Consider the following 24,746-nt stretch of genomic DNA (forward strand, 5'->3'; position numbering starts at 1 on the left):
TTTAGGATATAGAGCCTTCGCTTCTCCATCATGAGAATTACAAACTCTTCTCACATCCCAACCCAATGCAGGTAAATGTCATGCCTTCTGACAGTCGGGTACTTCTCCTGGAAAACATGACACGCTTCTGGCCCATCCTTCAGATCCGTATCAGGCGCTGCCAGCAGGTAAAGGAAGCTGGCATTGAGAGAGGGAAAAGGGAGCAGAGACTGCCCTTGGAAGACTGGGAGAGAAGGGTAAAGCCATTCAATGACTGAGCCCTGTGGAAAGGGGGGGAGAGAGAGAGAGAGAGAGAAAGAGAGAGAGAGAGAGAGAGAGTGTGAGAGAGAGAGTGTGTGTGTGCGTGTTGAATGGAGTTTGAATGGAACTGACCCAATGTAAACTTCCTGAGAGTGGGGACTTTACTTCCTCATTGTATCCACAGGGCTTGGTTCAATGGCTTATATATGGTAGGCATTTAATAAGTTTGTTCAACTTATTTGGTTGGGAAGAGGTCCAGTGAATAGTATAGTCCTAGAAGTAGGGAAGGTGATCTAAAGGCATGGTGTATTGGAAAGGTTGTGGTATTTGGAATTAGCTGATAAGAGCTGGGGCATCTAGATGGCACACTGAGAAGAGAGCTGGGCCTGGAGTCAGGAAGACCCGAGTTCAAATCCAGCCTTAGACACTTCTTAGCTGTGTGACCTTGGGCAAGTAATTTAACCGATGTTTGCCTCAGTTTCCTCTCCTGTGAAATAGGGACAGTAATAGCACTTATCTCCCAGGGTTGTTATGAGGTTCAAATGAGATAATAATTATAAAGCACTTAGCACAGTGTCCGGCACAAAGTAAGTGCTTAATAAATATTCACTTCTGCTGCTGTCACTGCTCCTCTTCCTCTTCCTCCTCCTACTATTATAAAGCTTGGGTTCTAATCTTGACTTTACCACCTCGATTCACTACCTGAGACACTTTGGATAAATAATTTCATTTTTCTGGGTCCCAGTTTTTTTACTCTGAAAAAAGAGAGGGCTGGTTAGCCAGCTGTAATATAGGGTAGCTACATGGTACAGTGGAGATACAGTGCCAGACTGGAGTTAGGAAGACCTGAGTTCAAATTTGGCCTCAGATATTTGCCAGCTATGTGTGCTCCTGGGCAAGTTACTTAACCCTGTTTGCCTCAGTTTCCTCATCTATAAAATGATCTGGAGAAGGAAATGGCAAACCGCTCCAGTATCTTGGCCAAGAAAACCCCAAGTGGGGTCACGAAGAGTCGGACGTCACTGAAACGACTGAACAACAAAAAATTTCTATGAGCTTTTGAGAGGCATGGGGTTCAGGTCCTAACGTCCTTCCAGGCCTCCCTCAAGATGGGTTTGGGGAGGGAGCCGGGCTATTGCAGGGAGTCAGTGACAACCATGCGTTCCAGGGTGGCATTGATACCCGTGTTCGAGGGGTGGAAGTTCTGGGCCCCAAACCCACCTTCTGGCCACTGTTCCGAGAGCAGCTGTGTCGCCGCACACACCTTTTCTATACTGTTCGAGCCCAAGCCTGGAGTCAGGACATTGCTCAGGACCGGAAGCGCCTGCTGCAGCTCTGCCCTAGGTGTGGAGAGGGACGTCTGGGGGGCTGGGGCTAGCGTGGTGGAGGTGGGGGAGCAGGACAGGAGTGAAGAGGTCAGGGGCAGGGTGAGAGTGGCTGCCTGGGAGAATCCTGAGGGATTCAAGAAGGGGGATAGAGCAATTCTGGGGGATGAGGCCCTCCTGATGTCCATGGGGGTGGGGCTCTTCACAGGAGAACATTCAGGGTATGGTATTGAGGGATAGTCTTGGGGCCTGGGGCTCGTGCCTCTAGCTCCTGACCCTGTCACCAGACTGAACGGGGCTTTGCGCCATGAGCAGAGTTTTGCAGATCGATTCCTCCCTGATGATGAGGCTGCCCAGGCACTGGGAAGGACCTGCTGGGAGGCCTTGGTCAGCCCCTTGGTGCAGAGCATCACTGCCCCTGGTAACTATCCTATTGCCTCTCCCCCAGAAACTGCCCCCAGTAACTTCCACAAGTTCTGCTGTGGTAGCTTTCCCTCAGGAGCTTTCCCTGGTAGCCGTTCTGTAACACCTTCCCTAGTAACCATCTTATAATGTCTCCCCCAGAAACTGCCCCTGGTAACCGGAAACTCTACCCTAGCAACTGCCATCAGTTTTGCTAGGATAGCTTTCCCTCAAGAGCTGCCCCTGGTAACCATCCCAAAACCTCTCCCTTAGCAACTCTTCCTGTCAATCATCCTCTAACCTGTTCCTTGGAGTTGCCCCTCAGGAAGTATCCCTCAGCCTTTCCCTTCCTTTTCCCAATCCAGACCCTTCACCTGCTGTTTGTTCCCATGTTGCAGTGTCTTCCTGAACTATCTTCCCTTCTCAGATGGCAGTGGGGTGAGTCCCCTGGCCTGGCTGCTGGGCCAGTACCTAGAGCACAGAGAGAAGGCCCAGCACAAACAGGAACAAGCAGATGCTTTTACCTCACGGGTCCGATGCCTCACCCACCTGCTGGTGCATGTGGAACCTCCCTCAGGGCTCCAGTCCAAGCTACTCACGTGGCCCAGTGAGTCCCAGGAAAGATGTCATCCTTACCGGGGACAGATGTCTATCTTCCTCCCAGCAGTGTTACCCAGCTCCCTCCTCCCCTTACCCTCTCTTCCATGGTTTTCATCCCTGGTTCATGCTGTCAGTTCTTTGTGATGTTCTTTACTATTTCTGCCCTTCATCCTAGAACGTTGTGGGACTAGAGTGGGAGAAAATCCTCAGACTTTTCTTCTTTCTGTCTCTGTCTCCACAGATGGCAAGAATAGTAAAAGTCAAGATCTAAACCCAGAGGCTGGACTGGGACCTCCTGGTGGCAGCCTGAGGGGTATCACCCAGTGTTGGAGAGGTGTGGTACAAGAGCAGGTGGGCAGGGTGGGGGCTGGCAGGGTGTGGGGAAGGTCTAGACAACAGTGGCCACCCCTTCATGCTCCTCCTCTTGCCCTCAGGTGAGCAGGTTTCTGACTGCAGCCTGGCAGGCCCCGGACCTTGTGCCCAAATACTGTGACATCTATGAACGGCTCCAGAGTGCTGGGGCAGAGCTCTTTGGGCCTCGGGCAGCCTTCGTGCTGGCCCTCCGCCAGGGCTTCTCTGGAGCTCTGCTCCAGCTCTCCTTTCTCACTGCTGCCCACGTGAGTCCTCTTTGCCCCCTCATCCTCAGATGCGTGCTTCCTCCCCACTCTCCATTCCCAGTCCTCTCCGCCAGGGCCTCTTCTCTCCCCTCTTCCCATCCCTTCTCTTCTTCTCTCTGCCCCTTTTCCACTTCTTCTCCCATCTATTCCTGTGCCCAGGTGAGTGAACAGTTTGCCCGGCACATCGACCAGCAGATCCAGAGGAGCCGTGTAGGTGGACCCCAAGGAGAAGAGGTGCTAGGCCAGCTGCAGCGGAGCCTGGAGCCCATGATGGTCCTTTCTGGCCTAGAGCTCGCCACCACCTTTGAGCACTTTTACCAGTGAGCGTGGGGCCTCAGAGGGAAAGGCAGAGGGCAGCAGGGCTGAGGCGTGGCTGAGTGGGGATTCTAGGGGTCCCTCCAGACTTGAGGGAAGGAAGAGCCCCATGAAGCAGCAGAGAGGGGAAGCCCAAGGTCCCAAGAAAAGGCTGGTGCTGAGTCCATCCTCAGTAAGGCCTGGGCTATATGCACTGCAGGTACTATCTGGCAGACCGCCTCCTGAGCCTGGGTCCGAGCTGGCTGGAGCAGGCCGTGCTGGAGCAGATTGGGCTCTGCTTCCCCAACCGACTGCCCCAGCAGATGCTGAGCAGCCTGAGCACATCCGAGGAGCTGCAGCACCAGTTCCACCTCTTCCAGCTTGAGCAGATTGACCAGCAACTCCTGGAACAGGAAGAGGATGAGGAGCAAGGGCTGGAGGCCCATCCCCAGGAGGAGGTGAGGCAAGAGGCAGGGGCTGAAGCCCCAGCCCTAGGAGGATGTGAGGGACAGGGGCCAGATACCTAGCCCTGGGAGGAGTTGAGGTGATAGAGAGAAGCTAGAGGCCCAGCCCCATGAGGAGGTGAGGGACAGGGGCCAGAGACCCAGCCTTGGGAGGAGGTGAGGTGAGAGAAAGAGGCTGAAGCCCCAGCCCCAGGAGGAGGTGAGGGACAGGGACCAGAGACCCAGCCCTGGGAGGAGGTGAGTTGATAGAAGGTAGAGGCCCAACCCCAGGAGGAGGTGAGGGACAGGGGCCAGAGACCCAGCCCTGGGAGGAGGTGAGATGAGAGAAAGAGGCTGGAAGCCCATCCTCAGGAGGAAGTGAGGGACATGGGCCAGAGATCCATTCCTGGGAGGAAGTGAGGTGAGAGAAAGAGGCTGGAAGCCAAGCCCTGAGAGGAGGTAACGGACAGGGGCTTTAGGGATGGGAGGACAGGAAAGATATGGAGCTGGGGAAACACTTCCCTGAGTAGGAGAAGGATATGGGGTATTCATGTTTGTATTCCTCAGACCACCAGGCCCAGTGCCTTGCACATACTAAGAGTTTATTAAGTATTTGTTAAATTGGATTGACTTGAATGCAGGAGGTCCCTGATAGCCATTTACCCCCACAGCCAGTGGAGGAGCAGTTGCCTGAGGAGCCAGCTCCTGAAGTGTCTGTGCTGGTCCTGTCTCCCCACTGCTGGCCTGTGTCCCCCTTCTGCTATCTCCGTGAGCCCACTAAGTACCTCCCTCCAGCTCTCAGTACCAGCCTCAACCGATTTTCCAACTTCTACAGTCAGAGTAAGAGGATGGGGTGGACAGCTGGGAGTGGGTGTATAGAGTAGGAGGGGTGTGCTGTCCATGACAGAGTGGGGCTCCAGGTCTCAGAGTAAAAGAAGAAAAGTAAGGGGGAGAGTTTCTGGAGAAGAGTCATCAGCTAGACCCTGGGCACTTGGGGTAGGAGTCAGGGGGATGGGAAGGATGGGGGAGGTGGAGATGAAGCTGGTCACCACTGGTACAATGGAAAGAGCCCTAGCTTTGGCATCAGAAGACCTAGTTTTACATGCTGCCTCTGACAGTTACTACTTAACTGACCTTGCTCAAATCACTTAACTCTTGGGGTTCACTAGGGACACCAAAAGGTACTGACTCTTCTATGACTGACTGCTTCCTTTCTCTCTGGGCTTCACTTTGCATATGTGTAAAATGAGAGGGTTGGCCCAGATTGGCTCTCTGAAGTCCATTCCAGCTTTAAATCTATGTAAGCCGATATCTTGTTATACTCAAGATAAAGTTCTTTGGTATCAAAGGCGGGGGGACATTTAGGTGGTGCAGTGGATAGAGCACTGAGCCTAGAATCAGGAAGACTCATTTTTCTGACTTCAGATCCAGCCTCAGACATATACTAGTTGTGTGACCCTGGGCAAGTCACTTTACCCTGTTTGCCTCAGTTTCCTCATCTGTAAAGTGAGCTGGAGAAGGAAACGGCAAGCCACTCCAGTATCTTTGTCACGAAAACCCCAGGTGGGGTCAGGAAGAGTCCCCCTGAAACGAATCAACACAATCAAAGGGAGACGAAAGGCTCATTAATGCCCACCAGATGGCGCACGTCATTGTACTAGAGAAGTATGGCACTTCTAATCTGTTTTTCCTCTGGTAGAATAGAATATTAAGCAAGTTAGCCAGGCACAACCTCAGGGATCACTTAGTCCAACTTCCTCATTCTGCAGTTGAGAAAGCCGAGGCCCATCGAGGGGAAGGTAATGGACCCAGGGTCTCTCACAAGTCGTCCCAGAAGAGCCAGAACTAGAACCCAGGTGTCCTTTCTCCCAGTCCAGTGCCTTTTGCATTGTAGGATGTCTCCTAAGTATCTGCTATGGACAGACTCCTATACTGGACCCTGGATGAAGAGAAGATGTAGGAAACAGGAAAACATGGTACTCCTCCTCAAGGAGAACTTCCTCTGTGATGAAAGAGATAAAGTCTTCAAGACTCAGGCAAAGCCAGAGCTAGTGCTAGGAGTAATACCTAGGGAATATTTTTTGTTTGCTTGCTTTAATTTAAATATTTTTAATGACAGAAAGTTCGATCCTCCTTGACATATCAGCATTAGACAAGTTTGAAGGTTACCCACCAAGGGGACAATTTTCAAACTTTGCAGACAGTGTAAAAACACTTGGTCCCTGTTCTGCCCTCAGGAATCCCCAAACTCAATCCTGGGAACACAGTTCCTGCTCTTGGGTAGTTTGAGTCAGAGGAGTCTCATCTAGGAAGCAGGATTGAAGACAGAGATGATGACTTGAATGCATAAAAGAAAATGGGAAAGCACTTATTGTCTGCTAGGTGTAAAGTACTATAAGTAAGATAATCCCTGCTCTCAAGGAGATCACCATCTAACTGAGAGAGATAATGCATATTGGAGGGTTCGGCTGCAGGACTGAAGGAAGGCCGCAGTGCCCCAACCACTGTGGTGAGGCCCAGTAGCCTACCTTCTTATGGGGAGAAGATTGTAGGTGGCAACTCTGATCATCCACAGGGTGAGATTAGCCATCTCCATCCCAAAGCCACAGCGTTAGAGGGGCTGAGGACCATGAAGAGGATGGAGGGTTGAGCCGAACAGGTCCTCCAGGTTCTCTCCCTTGGGGGTTGGCATTTATCTAGGAGGGAGTAAAGGGAAAGGTGACTTTAATAAGAAGGTTAAAAGAGGAGATTCTAATGGGATGTGCGAAGGTGGTGGGTGGGGCTCAGGAGAGATGGCTCCCTTGGTCTGATCTGCCCCTTGCCCATCAGCAGTTAGCCAGATTTGGGGGATGAGGGGAGGGTTCCTGCCTTTAGTTTTATGGTTCCCCCAGAAGCATCAAGCAGAGTGCAAGACACATGCTTGGTAGAGACTGTTAATGGTGCAGATGAGTGACACGTTTGGGAGTTAGAAGAGATATGGGTTCAAATCCCACCTTTGAGTGACATAGCTGGCTGGCTATTGACAAGTTATTAACATAGATGTTTCTAAGACTTGTTTTACTCTTCTGTAAATACTTATCTCAGGGTTGTTATGAGGGCTGTGAGATTAAAAGGTTCTTTGTAAACTTTATATATAAAACTTGTAAACTTTATATATAAAAGATCAGCTTCTATTACTGTCATCATTAAGAACTCCAGTCACTACCCATGCTTAGGGCAGATTTTCAGGAAGACAGGAATGAGGATCCCATAGGGTGAGTAGGCATGGATAGGTTTTAATCTGCACTGTTGGAAGTGCCAAAATAACGAGATTGTGAACACATTGGATTATCAACAAATATTCATTGACTGATTGAGAGACAGCCACAAAGAAAGAACCATAGATCAGAGATGCTGTGGAAGGATTGCTATATTTGGAGCCAGAAGACCTGGGTTCATATCCTGACTCTGCTATTTATTACCTGTGTGGCCTGGAGCAAATCACTTAGCCTTTCTGGGCCCAGTTTCCTCCTAGATTCAAATCTGTAATTCTGTGTACAGTACTGGATGGGGAGGGACTGCTTCATAGATGCTCCCTCTTGTCCTACCCACTAGGTCAAAATCGGCCAGCCTTGGGGACGCAGCGCCTACTGCAGTGGTCGTGGTTGGGCCGGGCTGAACTGTTGTTCAGAGCTCGGATTCTGCATGTCTCCACTTTGCAGATGTGGCTTCTTCTGCATTTCAACCAAGCGGAGGTACCTCCCCCTCCCTGTCTGTCTCTTTATTCCCATCTTTGCTCCTATCTTTTACTTTTTAAATTTTATTTTTTTTTGTTACATTTTGAGTTCCAAGATGTCTCCCTCCCTCCCAACCCCATATCAGAAAAGGTCACCATTTGATAGAGATATATATGTGGAACCATATGATACATATTTGCACATATCAGATAGCATTTTCCTTCCTAAGTCCTTTGTAGCTGATTTGATTATTCACATTACTCAGAATAGCTTAGTCATTCACTGTTACTCTTTGAGCAATATTGCTGTTACAATGTTCTCTTGGTTGTGCTCATTTCACTGCATCATTTCATGCAAGGCTTTCCTTGTTTTTCTAAAATCAACCTGCTTGTTATTTCTTACAGCACAGTAGTATTCCATCACAACCATATACCACAGCTTACTTTCTGCCACTTCTCAATTGACCGACACCCCTCAATTTCCAGTTCTTTGCCACTACAAAGAGAGCTTTAAAGGTTCTTTTCCTTTTTCTCTGATCACCTTGGGAAACAGACTTAATAGTGGTATTTCTGGATCAAAGGATATACACAGTTTTATAATTCCTTGGGCGTGATTCCCGGTTGATCTCCAGAATGGTTGGATCAGTTCACAATTCTACCAACACGCTGTTAATGTCCCAGTTTTTCCACATCCTCTCCAACAATTCTCATCAATTGGGGAATGCTCCTATCTTTCTTTTCTTCTATACTCAATGTCAGTGTCCTTTTCATGTTTGATCTCTGCCCCTGTCACTGCTAACCCATCCTCTAGGAGGCCCAGACTACTTGTCAGGGTTGTAGGAGATATTCATCAATCAGGTCAGGGTCAGGTGACCCCTAAAAGCCCAGCCTCTCTCTGATTCTTATTCCTTTCTCCAGGAGGTGGCCTTGGAGACTCTGCTGCAGACCTCAGACCTCTCCTCAGAGCTTTTGATGCAGGCACTTAAGCCCCTCACTTCAGGTCTTGGCCCCCTCACCCTCCAGGAAGGCCAGGATCTCCCACCTGGGGGTAGGTAATAGAGTCTTTGAGACCTTTCTGCCCTTATTCAGGACAAGATTCCTCAGCAGGACAGGGAATCCTAGAAGGGGAGGAGAAGGAAGTCTGGGCCTTACCACCACCTATCCTAGGAAAAGATGTGCCCTTTCTCCTGATCCCATCTGTCTAAGAAGTATGTATATGTGTGTGGGGTGGGGTGGGTGTATCTCAGGTGTGCTGCAGCTTCGAGAGGTGGAGGAGGAACCTGGGGGGGAGGCCCTGTGGCTGCTCCCCCCACAGACGTACCTGAGTGTGGAGGAGGATGAGTGCCGAACCTTGGAGAGCAAGAGGAACCTCCTGAGCTGCCTCCTTGTCCGAATCCTCAAAGCCCATGGGGAGAAGGGCCTGCACATTGATCAGCTTGTCTGTCTGGTACAGGGGAAGAGGTTCATGGAAGGTGGTGAGGCAGGGGCTCCCTGGGGAATGGTTATTGGGAAGCAGCATCTGTATACCCAGCTCCATAATGAAGAGGCCACCAAAGGGAAGGGGCACATGTGGATCTGGGGGCACTACAGAGTGCCCATCTGGGCTTTCTTGTTGTGAGGGGAAATGCAGAGGGAGATTTGGGGTTGGGCGACACTAATCTTTGTGTGTGTCCCTAGGTGCTGGAGGCCTGGCAGAAGGGCAAGTCTTCACCCAGGGATCTGGGCAACAGCATGGGTGGAGAGGATGGCTGTAGTGGGGCCGACGTCCTCTCCTGCATCCTCCATCTCCTGGGCCAGGGCTATGTTCGAAGGCAGGAGGACCGGCCCCAGGTCCTGGCATATGCAGCCCCAGAGCCAGAGGGGCCCCCCCTTATACCCCCCAATCTGGTTCCCTTAGGACCTGCCCCACCCTCTACCTTCCACACCCTGGAGATCCGAACCCGAACAACCCCCAGCCCTTCCCCTCCTACTCGGACTTTTTCCACCTTCCGATAGTCCTGGCAGCTGGGGTGATTTCTACAGCAATAGGATCTGGGACTCTGCTCAGAGTTTATGCTGTAGGGGGAGGCTTGGGAAGGGAGGATGGGAGTTGTCATCATGAAGCGGAAAGAGTAAGGAGGAATGAGGCAGTCTGGGGGGACTGTGGTACAGGCACAGATGGGGAGGGGTAGTGGTTAGGGAAAAATCTCAAGGCAATTTAGCTGGCCAACGACTTCTAGGCACACTGAGAGGTACTGGAAAGAAGGGTCAGGAGAGACCTGAGGTGGAATCCCAGCTTAGGGAGACTTAATAGCTGTGGGACTCTGGGCAAGTCACTTCATTATGTCCCTGGGCCTCCGTCTTCTCAACTGTAAAGTGGAGATAATACATGCACTACCTACCTCACGGGGGAATTGTGAGCAAAGTGCGTTATGCCTTAAAGCCCTATAATTCTAGCGACCAGAGCATGCTGCACCCAAGGGCTCCCCAAATCTGGACAGTGAGCTAGCTGGGCTGGCACGCAGGGCCACTCCCGTAATCTCCCAGCACCGCCTTGGGGAGAGGCCCGGCCGGCCAGGGTCCCTCCCCCAACTCCCTCTGGCCAGTCACACAAAGGCCCTGGCCCCGCCCCCCTCGGCTCCCACCAGCGGGGCGCGCGCCCGTGCCCGACCAGGTTCAGGCCCGCTCTGCGCTTTGCTTTCTTCGGTTCAGCTCCGCCGAGTGGCCTCGGCTCTGGTCCCGCCCGCACTGCAGCCCAGAGCGGCTCGCCCAGGCCGGGGATGAGCCCTCGCCGGGGCGGGGCCGCGGGATAGGGTTCTGAGCTAGTGGGGGGAAGGAGTTGGAAAAAGGGGTGAGACCCGGGCCCTCTGTCCTCCACGAAGCGCCCAGCAGGAGCCGCGGGCTGCCTAGAGAGCTGACTGGGAGAGGGGTGAGAAGGGAGCAAGGGACCGATGACAGCCCCTGGGGAGAAGAGCGTGGGTATGCGTGGGCCCGGGATGGAGGAGGGAGACGTTGGCACAGGCAGGCCATAGGGGAAGGACACGCTGACAATGGGGGTGGGGGGGGAAGACTCAGCACCTGAGACCAGAGTTAGGGGGAAGAAGGGGCATGGGACCTAGAAACAGAGCAGTGGGCAAAGGGTATGAAGGAATGCCCAGCTGTGCATGGGCACAAGGGGCTTGGCAGGATGGTATCCTCATGCCCCACATGGCTGGTAGTGGCCCTGATTTCAGGGAGCATGCTGCTGGCTGATGGCTATCTCATGGGGCAGAGCCCAGGAGGCTGGTGGCTGGGCCTGGGGCTGCTGCTTTCTGCAGGCAACATCTGCCTGCTCTTGGTACTTCGCCCTGTGGTGGCTGGTGCTGGTGCGGAAGCCCATACCACCCGGCGGGGCTGCACCATGTTACTCTGGTTTCTCTACATCTTTGTGTTGGAGATGAAGGTCTACTTCATTTACCGGAGCTGCAGGGCTGAGGGTCACTGCCCTGGCCCGCCCGCCCGCCAGGCCTTCACCCTGGTGCTAGCACTCAGTGTGCCTGGACTCTTTGCCCTGCTGGGGTCTCCAAAGGCCCCTGAGATTCTGTCAACCTTCCGATGGCGTGAAGAACTCCGGAGCCACCTGCTATGGGTGGTCGTGGACTTGCTGGATGTTTTAGATGTACAGGCAGGGCTGTGGGAGCCACCTCAGAGGGCACTGCCCTTTTGGGCAGAGGGCGTCACATTCTTCTACTGCTATGCACTGCTGCTGTTGCTACCATGTGCAGCCCTGGGCGAGCTCAGCCTTCAAGGTCCCCAGCCCCTGCCACATCGCATGGTCCTCTACCCTCTCCTCAGCCTGCTCACAGTTAACCTGGCCACAAGCCTCATCCGAGCCACTCATCTGCTCCTCTTCCGTGACACCTACGTCTCCAGCATCTTTCTAGGAAAGAATCTGCTGGCCTTGGCCCTCAAGCTCTGCATGTTTCTACAGTACCGAAAACAATGGCTGTCTGGGCCACCATCACCCCAGATACCCCCTGACCCTGGCCTTACAGGCTCGACTCAGGCGGTGAGGCCAACATGACCTGCCCTGCTTGGACAGGGAGATGAGATGGACATGGACTGCCCTTCTAAGCTATCACGTTCACCAGCACAACCTGCCTGAGTCCTTTTATCTTCAACTTGGACCTGTAGATTGGAACTGTGAGACAGAACCTGGTCTACAGGTCTATGGCTTTAAACAAAGTATTCCTTGCAGGGGCTTGAGAGGGTTTTTGTGAGTATGCTGTCCAAATCAAAACAGTCTGATGCAGGCCGAGGGCCTCAAGTGTCAAACTCAGCACAATAAAGCTACAACTGAAGTCTAGGGGGCTTTGCCATCTCTGCTCTGGGGGCTGAAGAAAGGGAGGGATAGAGGAACAGTTGGAGGAAGGATTATGGGTGACCAAAGCATTCTTGGCACGCAGAGACTTCCTCTGGGCAGAAGAGACTACTGGAAACAGAATAAACGCCCGCCTAGTACCACAGGACACCTCCTATCCAGGTGACCACCTGTGTGGGCTCACAAACCTTTTCTGAAAGGGTTAATGGAGATTAGAAGGCAAAATCTCCCCCTTTGTCACCTACTCATTCCCACATGCAAAATGTTACCTCTTAAGACTCAAAAAACTGCATGGACACCTCTTATTCCCCCCACCCTTAAAAACTTGATAAGACACAAGACAAAAGATGTAATCAAATGTTTATAGAAGTGTTTACAGTACCCTAGCACCAAGTGCAGGAACAGTTCATGAGCCTTCTCTTAAGCCTGGCCCAGGAAACAAGGTATGGCCTCCAGGGTACTCACAGCCTCTAACAATGGTTCTTCCTTCTACACCAAAGCTGCCCCCTAAAAAGGCATTTCCTTCCGTGAGGGAAGAGGGAGCCAAGTTTGATCTGATAAATCCACACAGAGCCAAACTAAGCCAGTCTGTCTCAAGTATTTTCCTGTCTTCCTTTTGCCTCAAAGATAACCCAGAGACCCCAGTTTGACAAGAGCAGCAATGTGGCTGACCACATCCATCCACTGTTGCCATGCCCCAGGTCCTGAGGTACTCAACCAAGGGTAGAAGAGCAGAACCACAAAGCACTACACTCACTCCAGGACTGCCTCCAGAGGCACTGCCCTAGTGAGGAAGGGGCCAAGCTGGGAGGGGTCAGGAGAGGACTAGACCCCCCTTTAATCCTTGCCCAGGGGCAGCCGTCTTCGGTCTTTTCCAGCATTTCGGCGCCTCTTTCTGCTCAAGAAACTCTCCAACTTCTGGCTTCGCTTTAGCTTCTTGTATTTCTCAGCCAGCGCCAACTGCCTTTGTTCAGCTAATATTAGGAAGAATCAGGGAAAAAGTATGAGCTATGCCCAGCTCTCCCAGGCCATAGTTCAGCTACACTAGTGAATTTTAAAAGCCCAATGGGACATGCTGGTCCAGCCCATTCTTCACTCTCTCAGATCCTAGAAGATCGTGTGGGTCCCTCCTAACACCCTCTATCAGAAGGCCTTTTCCTTCATGCTCTCCTCTTGGGCCCTGACTCAGATACAAGTAACATGCAGAACCTAACCTGTACCCACTACTGACAGTTTGTTCTTACATAGATCTTTCATCATCTCCATGTGGGTTTTCACCAACAGACATGGCCTACTTGATCAGTTACACAACAGCCACAGAGCCTGAGAGGCTGTTTCCTCTACTCACATTTCTTCAAGAAGTAGGGCCGATGGCCCTGCTGGGCCTGGGCTCTCTGTTCCTGTTTCAGGGCCAGCCGCTGCTCTTGCTGCCGCTTCTGCTCCTGCTGAGCAGCCTCCTGTTGATCCTGGAAAGAAAAGTAGTGAAAGTATGTCTGTCTCCAGAAAGGAGAGGGGTCATGCAAAGGATATGTCTGAATGTCTTCTACTGCTCACCATTCGATGGAGTAGTTGCTTCAGTTTCTCCTGTTCTTCTCCTGGCTTGCTCTTCTTCAGATGCTTTGCCACCAGCTGCAGAACTGAGACCAGGGTTAGGCACGACCAGACCCACCAGTATACCTCTTACCCATAAGTCCAGACTCAAGTGCACCCAACTTCCTCATCAAGTCCCTGTTCGCACCTCCTTCTCCTTTGCACGATATTCATTCAGAAATCTGTATGTCTTCTCAAACACTTCAGGATTGTACTTCCCTGACAGATCATCAAACCGAGGATCCCGAGCCACCTGGGAAAGATACCAAAAGGAGTGAGAAACAAGATCAGCCTTTTTCTTCTATCTTGCCCAAACAGCCTGTGGAAAACTGCAATTCATCCATTAAGTGGCTATTTTCTACATAGCACTGAGGGAAGTACAAAGTTTAGAAAAAGTCTTTAAAGTTTCTTCATACAACTTGTAGTCTATAGATAGGCCAGGAGGTAGGGTGATAAACACAAACAAGTAATATCTTAGGTCCAAGAATGAAAGGTCATTAAAGGAGAGGGGAAATACTAGGTTATATGTCAGGAAAGGTTTCTTGGATGGAAGTGGACTAAAGATAAACCTCTAAAGTAGGACTTCTTAACCTTTTTTGTGTCATGGACCCCTTTGGCAGTCTAGTAATCCTATGGACCCCTTCTCAGAATAATGTTTTTAAATGCATGAAATACTAGTGATTACAAAGGAAACAGTTATTTTGGAATGCAAGTTTCAAAATATTTTAAGAACAAGTTCATAGACTCCATGTTAAGAACCCTGTTCTAAAGGATGGGTAAGAATTTAACAGAAGAGAAAAGGAGGGTATTTTAAGCACAAAGGAACACCATGAACGCATGAAAGTAAGATATCACAGTCTGCTTGGAGGCTTCATCTGGTGTTTTGTGCATCAAGAGTAATATGATGGTGCCAGTTTATCAAGGGCACTGAATGGCAAAGGAGTCTGGACTTTTTACTCAGTGGGACAATAAAGAACCACTAAAGATTTCTAAGATACGAATCGATTCTTCCATACAGAAGATGTTAAGTCTGGCACCAATATAAAGGATGAATCAGAGAAATAGGAAGCCGAGGCAAGAAAGACGCATTGGGAAACTATTAACAGTCCCAGCAGGTGGCAATAGGGACCTGTAACAATGGATATTACAAAACAAAAAGGAAAGGATAAGAAATGCAGCACAAGTTAAAATCAACAGAACTTGGTAACTGAAAAGCAGAACCGGAGATCATTTCAAAACTCAAAAGGTAGAAACTCTGTTCTGCACACAGTAGTCATTTAATGAGTTGTATTAATGAATGAGAAATAGAACCAGCCCTATCCTCTTTCTGTCCCAACCCAAACAAAGAGCCTGTAGGAATCTTATCATGGTTAAGCCCAGATTCTTGTCTGCTCTTCCACCCAGATAGTCAAGGGACCGCACCTTCTTTCTGACAGGGACAACTTGTCGCAAAAACGGCACTCGGGTCTTCGAAGACATTTCCAGGGGCCTAAGGGTGGCAGAAAGGAAGGAGGAATTAGGGCAGCATCAAGTCGAACCACTCAACATCTTCCCCCGCCCCCCAACTCAACCAACCCTGCCATCCTGGGAGGTCAAGGCTCACTGGAGAGGCAGGGCTGGGTTGTGTCCCGAGACCCAGGTATCTGCCCCGCCCCCGCGACCTGTGCTTCTCTGCGGCGCCCCGATCACGGGTGGGGGCTGCCCTCCGCGGCTGATCCTCAGGTCGAGTCCCCGTCACCAGCTGTCGGTACATTTTGGTCCCCACCCGGCTCTGAAGCTCCAACAGCTCCTCAAAGGACATGGCGGCCAGATCTGAAGGGAACAGCAGAGGGGGGCGCCGGTGGCTCAGGTGTAGCCTTTGGCCTGCACCCCAGCCGGGCCTGCCCGGGCTCCTCTCCCCCTTCGCTCACACCCCAGGCCCCACCCCAAGACTCCAGGCTCCTCTTTCGGCGTCTCCGGACCCACCGGCCTTGGTCTTGTCGTCATCGTGCTTCAGAGGCCGAGGCCGGCCAGCGCGGGAGACCCGTGCCTCCGAACCGCGCGACTTCCCCGCCTTCGACATGTAAAAAGACCCCCTGTCCCAACAGCGCCAGCGCTACTTCCGCCGCAGCCTGCGGAGCACCGCCCCTTCCGGCGGCGCCCCCCAGAAAGCAACCAGAACGAAGCGTCGGCCGGAAGTTGGCCAGGCTCCGCCGTCCTGAGGAGGCGGGGCGCGTCGGGGTGGGCGGGCGCAGCCGAAGCTGGAGGGGAGGGTGCTGCGGCTAGCCAGGCACCTGGGAGCCGACGACCCCTTGCCTCAAATAGGTCAACGGGAGTAGAGAGGAGGGGAGGCTCTTGGCCCGTCTGCCAGTCCCCCTGCCGTGGCTACCTTACACGTGTTTGGCCGCGTGGGCCTGTGTGCTGGCCTGTGCCCGTAAAGCCGTGCTATTGCCCTTTTTCCTTTTCTGCCCCCCAAACTTGGGGCTCTCGCCTTCATTCACCTTCCCTGCTCCTACTTCTGAGCTGCCAAACACAGCTGGAGGAAATTACACACCGCCACCCTGACTGGATCCCCCACGGATTTGTTATGACACGGCACCTGAACCTTTACTCTCCTTCAAATGACTGCGTCATACTTCCCTTGGGCTCTAGTCCAAACCTCGCACCGCACCCCCCCCCCCCATTTTCTGTCAACAAATAGCCTCACCTTCAACGTCCCTGGAAGAGCTGGGGCCACCTGTGCTGAGCTCCCCAGGTCCTCATTTCAAATCCTCACTATCAGTCCCCTGTTCTCTCTACTGCCAACCCTTCAACTTGATCCAGTTCCCTCTGTCAGCATCTGCTCCCAATCCCTAATTTTCAATCTCTTCTTAACCACTGGCCCTTCTCTATGGCACAGTGAACACTGTGAACACCGGGCCTGGCATCAGGAAGACTTTGAGTTCAACTGCATCCTCAGGCACTGAGTGACCCTGAACAAATCACTTAACCTCTGCCTCCATTTCTTCCACTGTATGTAAAATGGGGATAATAGCACCTACCTCCCAGGGTTGTTGTGAGGATCAAGAGGCAATATTTGTAAAACTTAGTGTCTAGCACATAGTATGCACTTAATAAATACTTGTTCCCTTGTCTTCCTTAACTTTAAAAAGCCTTCACTTGACCCTACTTTCAAACTCCAATCTTATCCTTTTTTGGCAGCCAAGCTCTTAGAAAATACTATTCATTCTCCTCTCCACTCCTCCATCCCTTGCAATCTTATCTTCTGTTCCTACCACTCAACTAAAACTGTTCTCTCCAAAGGATCTTTTTATGGTAAAATCCAATGGCCTTTTCTTAGTCCTTACCTATGACCTCTCCAGAGGCTTTGACACTGCAGGCCATCTCCTCCTCCTAGCTACTTTCTTCCTAGGTTTTCATGGCACTAGGCTACTCTGCTGTGATTCTCTTCCTATCAAACCAATCCTCTTCAGTCTCTTTTGCAGGACCATCACCTATGACTTGCCCCCTCACTTTTTTTTTTATTGATTTCATCAGCCATCATGGGTTCAATGTGCATCTCTATGCAGATGACTCCTCCAAACTACATATTCAGCCTTCATTTTCTCTCCTGAGCTCCAGTTCCACATCCCCAAATACCTGCAGGACAATTCATTCCTATCTGAATGACCCACAGACTCCCTCAAACATATTGAAAACCAAATTTGTCATTTCACTAAAAACACTCCACCCAACTTCTTCTGATGAGCTAAGTCCAAAAGAACCATCCCCGAATTCTCACTTTCTCCCCACCCCTACATATCCAATCAGTTACCTAGTCTTAGTCTACCTCCATACCTCTTCCATCGCCTTTCCTTCACTCCCAGGTCCATCAGGCTAGTTCAGACCCTCACTCTCTCCTAGGTTAATACAGCAGCCTAATTGGGTCTCTGCATCTCCAAGCCATCTTTCCCCAGAGCTGCTAAAATGACATTCCTGAAGACCATGTCATCCCCTTGCTCAACAAGCGTTGTGTGGCTCCCTAATGCCTTTGGAATATAAATTCCTTTTTTGGCATTTAAAGCCTTACTTTTCCAGGCTGATTACATGTTAAATCCCTTTCACATGTTCTACATTTCATCTAAACTGGCCTATTTGCTGTTTCCCAAATATGATTTATTCCATCTTCCTGTCTTTGCACACAGTCTGTCCTTTATACCTGGAATGCTAAGCCACTTCCCCACCCCCAAGACCCTAGTTCCCTTCAAAGATCCATTCAAGTGCCACTTCCTCCCAGAGGCCTTTCCCAATATTTCTAGTTGTTGGAGCCCTGTCCCCTGGAAATTACTCTTTATTTATTTTGCATAGATCTTACACTTACTTATTAGTGAAAGTTGTATCCCCCCAGTAGAAGGTACGCTCCCTGAAGGCAGAGACTGTCTCACTTTTTTATTTGTATCCACATCTAGTGCACTGTAGGTGCTTAATTAAGACTGACTGGCTTTGGTGACAGATTGGCTCTAGTCTGATGAGAAGCTGAAGGTCCAGTTCCGGTCTCAGTCCCTTCCCTTCCAAAAGGCAGTGGCTCTTCCCCAGCGTGTTGCTCTCCCTTTTTTGGGGGCATCAAACCCACCGCCTCCATTTCATCCTTCCACCCTCTAGAAGGACTGTCCATGTGCCCCATAAACAGACAACACTGCTTTGGGTTTGTACACATTTTTATAAAATCCGCGCTGGCTGGTTTTCAGGGAACAGTAACAACCTGGAGGGGGTAAGTGGGTCAGGAATGAGGGGAGGAAGGGATCACCTGATGGACACCCCTGTCCCCAAGGAGGGTAAAGAGAGGACTTCACTTTAACAGCTCGATACCTCTTAGCTCCCAAACAACACCCATGGCTCAGACAGGGTTGAGGAGGTGGGGCTTAGGGTTTCTCCCAAAGGTGGAGGAGGCAGTGAAGCTATGCTTAGGTACTGATGCTTCCTCACTTTCCCTCCCTCAAACCCCATAAAATATGTGGATGCCCCAAATAGAGGGCAGAAGCTAAGGAACAATCAGAGGGAAAGAGGAGATGGATGGGGAGAGCACCGAAGGGAAAGGAGCTGAACCCCAGGGGAGGGGATAAGGGAGGGCCCCAACACTCCCCCAGCTGCCCCTCCAAAAGTCCACAGCAAAAATCCCTAGTCCAGCACCTCCAGCTGCAGGGGAACAAAGTCCAGGGGCCCATGGTGGCAGGCTCGAAAATGATGGGAAGGGGTGGTGAGGACAGCAGCAGGATCGGTAGGGAAGGCAACGAAGGCTTCCCCCTACCCATGGGACGATGCGATGGGGCGGCTGATGGTGCTGTTGGTGGTCATGGCAGTCAGCTCCCACCTGCAAAACCAGAAATGGCAAAGAAGGTGGCAAGAGGATGAAGAAAGGGAAACAGAAAAGAGAAATAGATTTTCTTACACCAGACCCAATCCCTCAAGGCTCCTAAAGATCAACAACTTATACCTTCCCTCCTCCATATAGACCTTCTAGGCTTAACAACAACTGAACTCCACCCATTACTAAACCCTACACAACCCACTTTCCCCGCCTCCACATCTGTGCTGGTATCCTGCTTATGTTTATACATTCAAATGTCTGGGCACCTGGGGAAGAGTGTGTTCATGAATCTGGTGTAAGCAATCTAGGAGGAAGCAAAGAACAATTTATCTAGCTTGTGACTACCCTGGAGTTGTAAAGCTCACTTACTTCCTTGGCGCCTCTAAAGGCCCAACCTGTGTTCTGCCATCAAGGTAATAACCAACTGGGCTCATTTTCCCCTTAAGACCCTCAGTAAACTGATAAGCAGGCATGTACTTGCAACCCTCACTCACCAACTCCAAAGTATCTAAGGCAGTACTACATGGGTGGTTCAGGGTTTGATAAAACTCAGTACAGAAGGAGCAGGTATTCCTGTCCTCTCTTCCTCTCTATTCCTGTACCTGATGTCATGGGGCAGACAGGTCTGGTCCAGGTTATACTGAATCACAGCCAGTTTGCACAAGGTCTTCAGGCTGGGACCTGTGGTAGAAAGAGGAGTAGGGGCTTAGGAAGAGAGCAGCCCTGACTTTCTTGCCCTAGGAACGAGCCCCTTTTGGCAAAACAGTTTGGGGAGTGGAAACACTTACTAAAGTCTAGAATATGTAGGTCGGAGTGGTCCATGAGGTCAAACTCATCTCCTAGGCCTTCCTCAGGAGAAGGACTACAGGAATCAAGAGAAAAATCGTAATAAGGTGATGAACATCCCACCAAAACCCCTCTAAGCGAGTGTTATGGCCTCATGTCCCTCCCTGATCCCAAGAGTCCCTCCCCCATACCCCCTCATCCTGACCTAGTGCCCCCAAAGAGGACAATCTTGTCTCCCACGATGCAACAGCACTGGCGCCGGCGGGGGCATGGCCCCTTTCCCTTAGGCTCAATCTTCTTCCAAGAGAAGGACACTGAGGAGAAGTTGTGGCAAACACCAAATTCAACCCCCTGCCTATTCCAGATACTCCCTCAATGACTGTCAACTATCTAAGAGCCACTCTTCTCACCCTACTTGATCCTGAACATCCCTATAGTCTTATACTATGGATTCACCCACTCCAACATTCTAGACCTTCCTACAACCCCTTTACCTGGGTTGAACTTCCAGAGGTCATGAAAATGCCGATTCAGCCTCGCGTTGTAGCCACCAAATATGTACAGCTCCCCATTGTACCCAACTGGAAATGGAAAAGAACGTTAAGGAGAGAGTGGTTTAGGAAAGGAATTTGGGGTGGGGGGAGATACTCACAGGCAGAGTGGCTTCTTCGGCCCTCAGGCAATAGTGGGGTAGGTGGACATTCCAACCAGGCCTCAGCCCTTGTGTCAAAGATACGTATTCGGTTACAATAGATCTCATTGTTGGAGTGAAAGGGTCCAAATCGGTCAGCTCGACCCCCAAAAACATACATGCGGCTGCCCAACATTGTGGCTGAGTGAAAGTCCCGCCATCGTGCAGGAGTGCCCTGGGAAAAAGGAGAAAGAGAAGGAAGAATCAGTAGAAGAACTGAAAGTTAAGAAATAAAGTAACCAACCCTCCCACCCCAACCTTAAAAGATGAGCAACCCTGCTATCTTTCTCAGTCACCCCCAAATCAAAGGTTTTAGTCCCCTATCCTACCATCCATTATGGTTCTTAAGTCCTCCACTGGGATGGGAGTGGGGACCAAACATAGGTGATAAAGGGAAGAAAGAAAAGGGATTTGGCAAAGTTTGGGGTAAGGTGAGGGCTTTAAGGAATATAGCTGGTCCTTTTTATTGTATGATTCATTAAGCAAGAAATGGAAAAGAAAGATCTACAGAGAAAAGAAAGGTACAGACCTTTGCAGAAATGAGGGTCCACGTCATGCTGCTGGTATCCAGCTTGTGGATATCATTGGAAAAGCAGTCCGCCTAAACCAAGGAAAGGAAATTTAGGGAGAAAGGGAGAACACAGAAGGAAGAATAGAAATGAGAGAGAAAAAAGTTATTTCCATCTAAGTTTAGCAATCAAGGAAAAGTCCCCTACTAATTCCATCTCCTTCTCCACATATTCTTCAACCTCCTCCATTGTCCCTCATGGACTTACCAGTTGCTCATAGCCCCCAAAGACATACATGTTCTTGCCCAGGACACAGGCTGAATGTCCATCTCGGGCCCCAGGCACTGTTCCAGATACCCTGGGTGTGAACCACTTGTGAGTGTCTAAAGAACAGAAGGGAAAGTCAGGATCTAAGTGGTCAATATTTTTCACTACTGCCTTGCCCCGAGGGCTGTGCTTTCTGAACCTGCCCCCAATATTGTAGCCAGGTTCCCCTTCACCTCACCTCCCACCCCCCAAGATGTGTATACAATTTGTAAAAGTTCAGCAGCTAAATCAATACTCACTGATATCAAAGCCATAGAGCACATTGCAAGCTCCTTCTGTGTCATTGCGTCCACCCCACAGGTAGACAGTGTCGTCAATGAGGACAGCTGAATGTCCATAACGCATGTAGGGCACTTCCCCAGCCTGTCCACTGGACCGCATTGGGGGCAGCTTCGTCCAACGAAGAGACACTGCAGACATAACCCCAATTCGGACTGAGGACCCTCCTGGCCACCCCTATCTTCACCATCTACCTATGTCACGAATCTAGGATTAAGACACCATTCTTTACCCTGCTCCTAGACTGATGTCTTTTCCATCTCCTCGTTTCTACCCTTCCCCAAGCACCCAGTGTAATCCTAACTCACCTGCATTGAAGACATGCACGTCAATCTGGCGTAACGTCTCATAGTCTTCTCCAGAGCAGTATCCTCCAAATGAATACACTCGGTGCCCCACAGACACCGCTGCGTGATTCACCCTGCGGGGCCCGCCCTCCAGGTGCACTGTCCACCGTAACATTCCCCTCCGATGTGGCTATCGACACATGTCCGCACAGCACGGCCAGCCTGCCTTGGTGTCTCTGCTACCTGTGCAGACACAGGTAAAGGCCTTTTAGACAAAACCTCTGTCCCCAGTGCTATGCTCAACTCAGAGTGACGCTGCTTTGACTACCTCTGGCTTGCAATTATCATTCTAGCACCCCTCCCACACCATCCTTCTTTGGAAGGATCAGTCATAGACTTACCCCCACCTCAGGAGAGCTAGAGGTCAGAGTTGATCTTAACCCCATTCCCAAACAGCCTGGGGCAACCCTGACCTAATTCTTCATTGGCGCAGAATACACTGACCAAAGGCTCAGGACATCTGGAAACTCTGGGGATCCAGGAACCCCATATACTGTCCCCAGTCAGGAAAAGCTCCTAAACTGACTCAGTGCCCTTCTCAGCTAGGAACTGCAAGATAAGAAACAAGTCCTACTGCCTCTGTCACTGAGCTTCTTGATGCCAAAAGTTCTTAAGAATCCTGGACACTCTCTAAGGTAGAGAGAGAGGGATACTAAAATACCCAGAGCTATTAATAACAGAGCCAGCCTAGACAACCCACTACAGTCTGGCATGGGTACTTCCAGGAAAAAAAGCTTCAGGCCCTTGGAATGGGGAGGGCACCTCCTTCTCCAGGGTCCTTGTCCTGGTTGCACCTCAGAGAGGACACAATGTGCCCAGACTCAGAAAACTTCAGTATAACTAGGGGCAGCTTTGCAGAGATGGCCAGTTCCCCCACCAGGTTCTGTAATCGGAGCTACCTGGGACTCCCCATGGGCACAAGGAGTTCCCCTGACAGATGTACCTGGAACCTGACCAAGACCAGGAACTCAAGCTTGTCAGGGTGGGGTTAGGGACAGGCTTTTGCCAAGCCACGTTGTCTGAGGGGCAGAAAATAACTGCTGTCACCCCTCCCCCAACCGGGCCCCTAGAGGGAGTCTGGTAAATAGGAAAATTGAAGATAGCCTTTGGGTGGTTAAGAATTAGACATGGGCATGGACACTGAAGTCCTTCAGACATCCTACCAAACAAAGGAAGTAGGTAGTTCCACCTGATTCAGCTCTGTTAAGCACCAACTAGGAGATGGTAATGATAATTTTTATATTTGTACAAGGAAGGATATAATAAGTCTTTGAGTCTGGAGAACCTAGGTTTAAGTCCTGCCTCTGATTCACATTAAGTCTTAAAACTGTACTACAGGAGGAATCATAGTGTGGAAAGAACACTGACTCTTAAGAAAATTAAATCCGATTTTATTAAATTTGATTACATCTCATCTCTGCTATTTACTACCTGTTTGACCTAGAGCAAGCCACTCCGTTTCCTCAACTGAAGAAAGGAGAAGGGAGAGACCACAATACCTCTAAGGTCCCTGCCCCCTCTAAATCTATGATCACATTATATAATCTAGGGGAATTGTGGGCAAATCACTTAACCCTTCAACGTCCTAAGCAAATTTCAGATTATATAAACTGCAGACAAATTTGTATATGCATCAGTGAAGGGATGTGTCATTCCGGCAATTCCTTTTGTTAGGTATGTCGTAGAAAGAATTCAAGCACACATTGAATTAGATGACTCCGGAGGTCCTTTCCCACTCTGAGGGTCTGTTATTCCGAGTTTCCAACACTGATAAAAAATCAGAAGTCTGGACCAAAAAAAAAAAAATCTCCCCACCCACCACCCTCGGAAATATCCGAGGCACTAGGGAACTGCCCAGACTCCAGTGACAGAAAGAAAGGTCACCCACCAGGTGGCACTGCAATCTCCAAAGAGAGCGAGCTGGGTTCAAGCACATCATCCCTTCCTTGCCCAAGGAGACCTAATGGAAGGGACAAGCTTGCTCCAGGGCTGGGGCGCACACGGGCCTGGGGGAGAAACAATACTCCCCCAGCTTGTCAAATCGCGTCCAGGTCTTAGCACGCTACCACCCAAAATAGCATTGACACCCCTCCCCAAAATGGATATACTCCCTATCCCTGCCGCAGGAAGAAGCTGTTGGACCCATAAACTATCTTTATTCATCATTACTACTCCCCCCCACCCTTCGGGACCCCAAGGAAGAGAAAAGGACTTTTAAAGAACCCAACTCGCGTAGACCACCGGAGGAAGAGGGAAAGACGGGCTGGCTTCCACAAGGACAAACCAAGCCCTCAGAAGCTGAGGCTTCCAAGCCTGACGGACGCCTCTCCCACTGCCTCCTGGATCTCTCTCCACGTCCCTCATGCACTTACCCAGACCCTCCTACGACAATCCTCAGGGTCTCCCTCCTTGCACACTGCCCGATCCTCCCTTCCTTCCAGACAGCCTCCCGGTCTCCCTCTCCTTCCCCCCTCCCCCCTCTCAAACGCACTCCAGGCCTTTTCTAGTCTCACAATCCACCCCTTCCAAACCAATCCAAACTCTCCTCCGGCGACCTCAGTGCCCCTTCCCTCCCCACCCCGATGACCCCTCCCTGCCCCTCCTCCACCCTGTCTCCCCCTCACTCAAAGCCCCTCCCCCCCTCCAACGTCTCGGTCCCTCCCAATTCTGCCCTACCCTCCTCCCATCAGGCTCCGCTCCCTACTACCTGCCAGGCCGGGCCGGGGCGGGGCCCGCAGGTCCGCGACCTGCCAGCAGGCAGAATCCGGTTCCGCTCTAACCGACGGGCCGGTCCCAACAAGACAAACACAAGTGAGCTCTGTAATTCCGGTCGGGCAGTGGGTGGCGCATGCGCAATGCCAAGCAAAGTTCCCGAAGCCTCATGGGAGATGTAGTCCGAGAGTAGGCGGGAGGGAA

At 50.9% G+C, this 24,746-nt stretch overlaps 3 protein-coding genes across 10 annotated transcripts in view; 2 read left to right on the forward strand and 1 right to left on the reverse strand.

Moving 5' to 3' along the window:
• CUL7 (cullin 7) overlaps positions 1 to 11,960 on the forward strand; it is a 35,078-nt gene extending 23,118 nt beyond the window's left edge. Inside the window, exons 13-25 of the mRNA XM_036769436.1 lie at positions 72 to 167; positions 1,409 to 1,584; positions 1,853 to 1,986; positions 2,395 to 2,574; positions 2,809 to 2,918; positions 3,002 to 3,184; positions 3,344 to 3,504; positions 3,699 to 3,936; positions 4,593 to 4,761; positions 7,516 to 7,655; positions 8,555 to 8,684; positions 8,884 to 9,083; positions 9,314 to 11,960. Coding sequence (XP_036625331.1) covers positions 72 to 167; positions 1,409 to 1,584; positions 1,853 to 1,986; positions 2,395 to 2,574; positions 2,809 to 2,918; positions 3,002 to 3,184; positions 3,344 to 3,504; positions 3,699 to 3,936; positions 4,593 to 4,761; positions 7,516 to 7,655; positions 8,555 to 8,684; positions 8,884 to 9,083; positions 9,314 to 9,631 — 2,235 coding nt within the window. The 3' untranslated portion in view covers positions 9,632 to 11,960. The remainder of the gene's footprint in view (positions 1 to 71; positions 168 to 1,408; positions 1,585 to 1,852; positions 1,987 to 2,394; positions 2,575 to 2,808; positions 2,919 to 3,001; positions 3,185 to 3,343; positions 3,505 to 3,698; positions 3,937 to 4,592; positions 4,762 to 7,515; positions 7,656 to 8,554; positions 8,685 to 8,883; positions 9,084 to 9,313) is intronic.
• LOC118857855 (transmembrane protein 121-like) lies at positions 10,803 to 11,678 on the forward strand. The gene has a single exon (XM_036768348.1). It carries the CDS (start codon positions 10,803 to 10,805, stop codon positions 11,676 to 11,678), a length of 876 nt encoding a protein of 291 aa, XP_036624243.1.
• A 358-nt stretch (positions 11,961 to 12,318) lies between the features above and the next one.
• KLHDC3 (kelch domain containing 3) lies at positions 12,319 to 24,664 on the reverse strand. 8 transcript variants are annotated; one of them, XM_036767534.1, is made up of 15 exons: positions 24,203 to 24,285; positions 21,792 to 22,013; positions 21,444 to 21,614; positions 21,145 to 21,260; positions 20,898 to 20,969; positions 20,330 to 20,543; positions 20,172 to 20,258; positions 19,883 to 19,991; positions 19,680 to 19,753; positions 15,227 to 15,377; positions 14,988 to 15,054; positions 13,714 to 13,818; positions 13,530 to 13,604; positions 13,324 to 13,441; positions 12,319 to 12,949 (listed from the first exon to the last, which is right to left on the reverse strand). In XM_036767534.1, the coding sequence occupies exons 2-15, from the start codon at positions 21,943 to 21,945 to the stop codon at positions 12,813 to 12,815; spliced, it is 1,650 nt and encodes a 549-aa protein (XP_036623429.1). In that variant the 5' UTR covers positions 21,946 to 22,013; positions 24,203 to 24,285; the 3' UTR covers positions 12,319 to 12,812. The 8 variants fall into 8 exon arrangements, 6 of the variants coding, with proteins under 6 accessions (XP_036623429.1, XP_036623428.1, XP_036623427.1 ...); XR_005010895.1 differs by lacking the exons at positions 12,319 to 12,949; positions 13,324 to 13,441; positions 13,530 to 13,604; ... (2 more) ...; positions 15,227 to 15,377; positions 24,203 to 24,285 and adding exons at positions 18,224 to 18,285; positions 18,714 to 18,894; positions 19,494 to 19,572; positions 24,538 to 24,638; XR_005010894.1 differs by lacking the exons at positions 12,319 to 12,949; positions 13,324 to 13,441; positions 13,530 to 13,604; ... (1 more) ...; positions 14,988 to 15,054; positions 15,227 to 15,377 and adding exons at positions 18,224 to 18,285; positions 18,714 to 18,894; positions 19,494 to 19,572 and having other exon boundaries at positions 24,203 to 24,357.
• Positions 24,665 to 24,746: the final 82 nt, after the last annotated feature.

The sequence above is a fragment of the Trichosurus vulpecula genome, chromosome 7, assembly GCF_011100635.1.
Source record: "Trichosurus vulpecula isolate mTriVul1 chromosome 7, mTriVul1.pri, whole genome shotgun sequence".
NCBI classification, from domain to species: Eukaryota; Metazoa; Chordata; class Mammalia; order Diprotodontia; family Phalangeridae; genus Trichosurus; species Trichosurus vulpecula.

Coding starts and splice junctions, on each gene's coding strand:
- KLHDC3 (XM_036767534.1), bottom strand. CDS start 21,945: ATGTTACGGTGGACAGTGCACCTGGAGGGCGGGCCCCGCAGGGTGAAT. Junction 15,378..19,679: donor CCTACATATTCTAGACTTTA/GTAAGTGTTTCC, acceptor TGTTCCCTTCAG/ATCTGGCCGCCATGTCCTTT. Junction 13,819..14,987: donor TTGTCCCTGTCAGAAAGAAG/GTGCGGTCCCTT, acceptor TATCTTTCCCAG/GTGGCTCGGGATCCTCGGTT.
- LOC118857855 (XM_036768348.1), top strand. CDS start 10,803: ATGGTATCCTCATGCCCCACATGGCTGGTAGTGGCCCTGATTTCAGGG.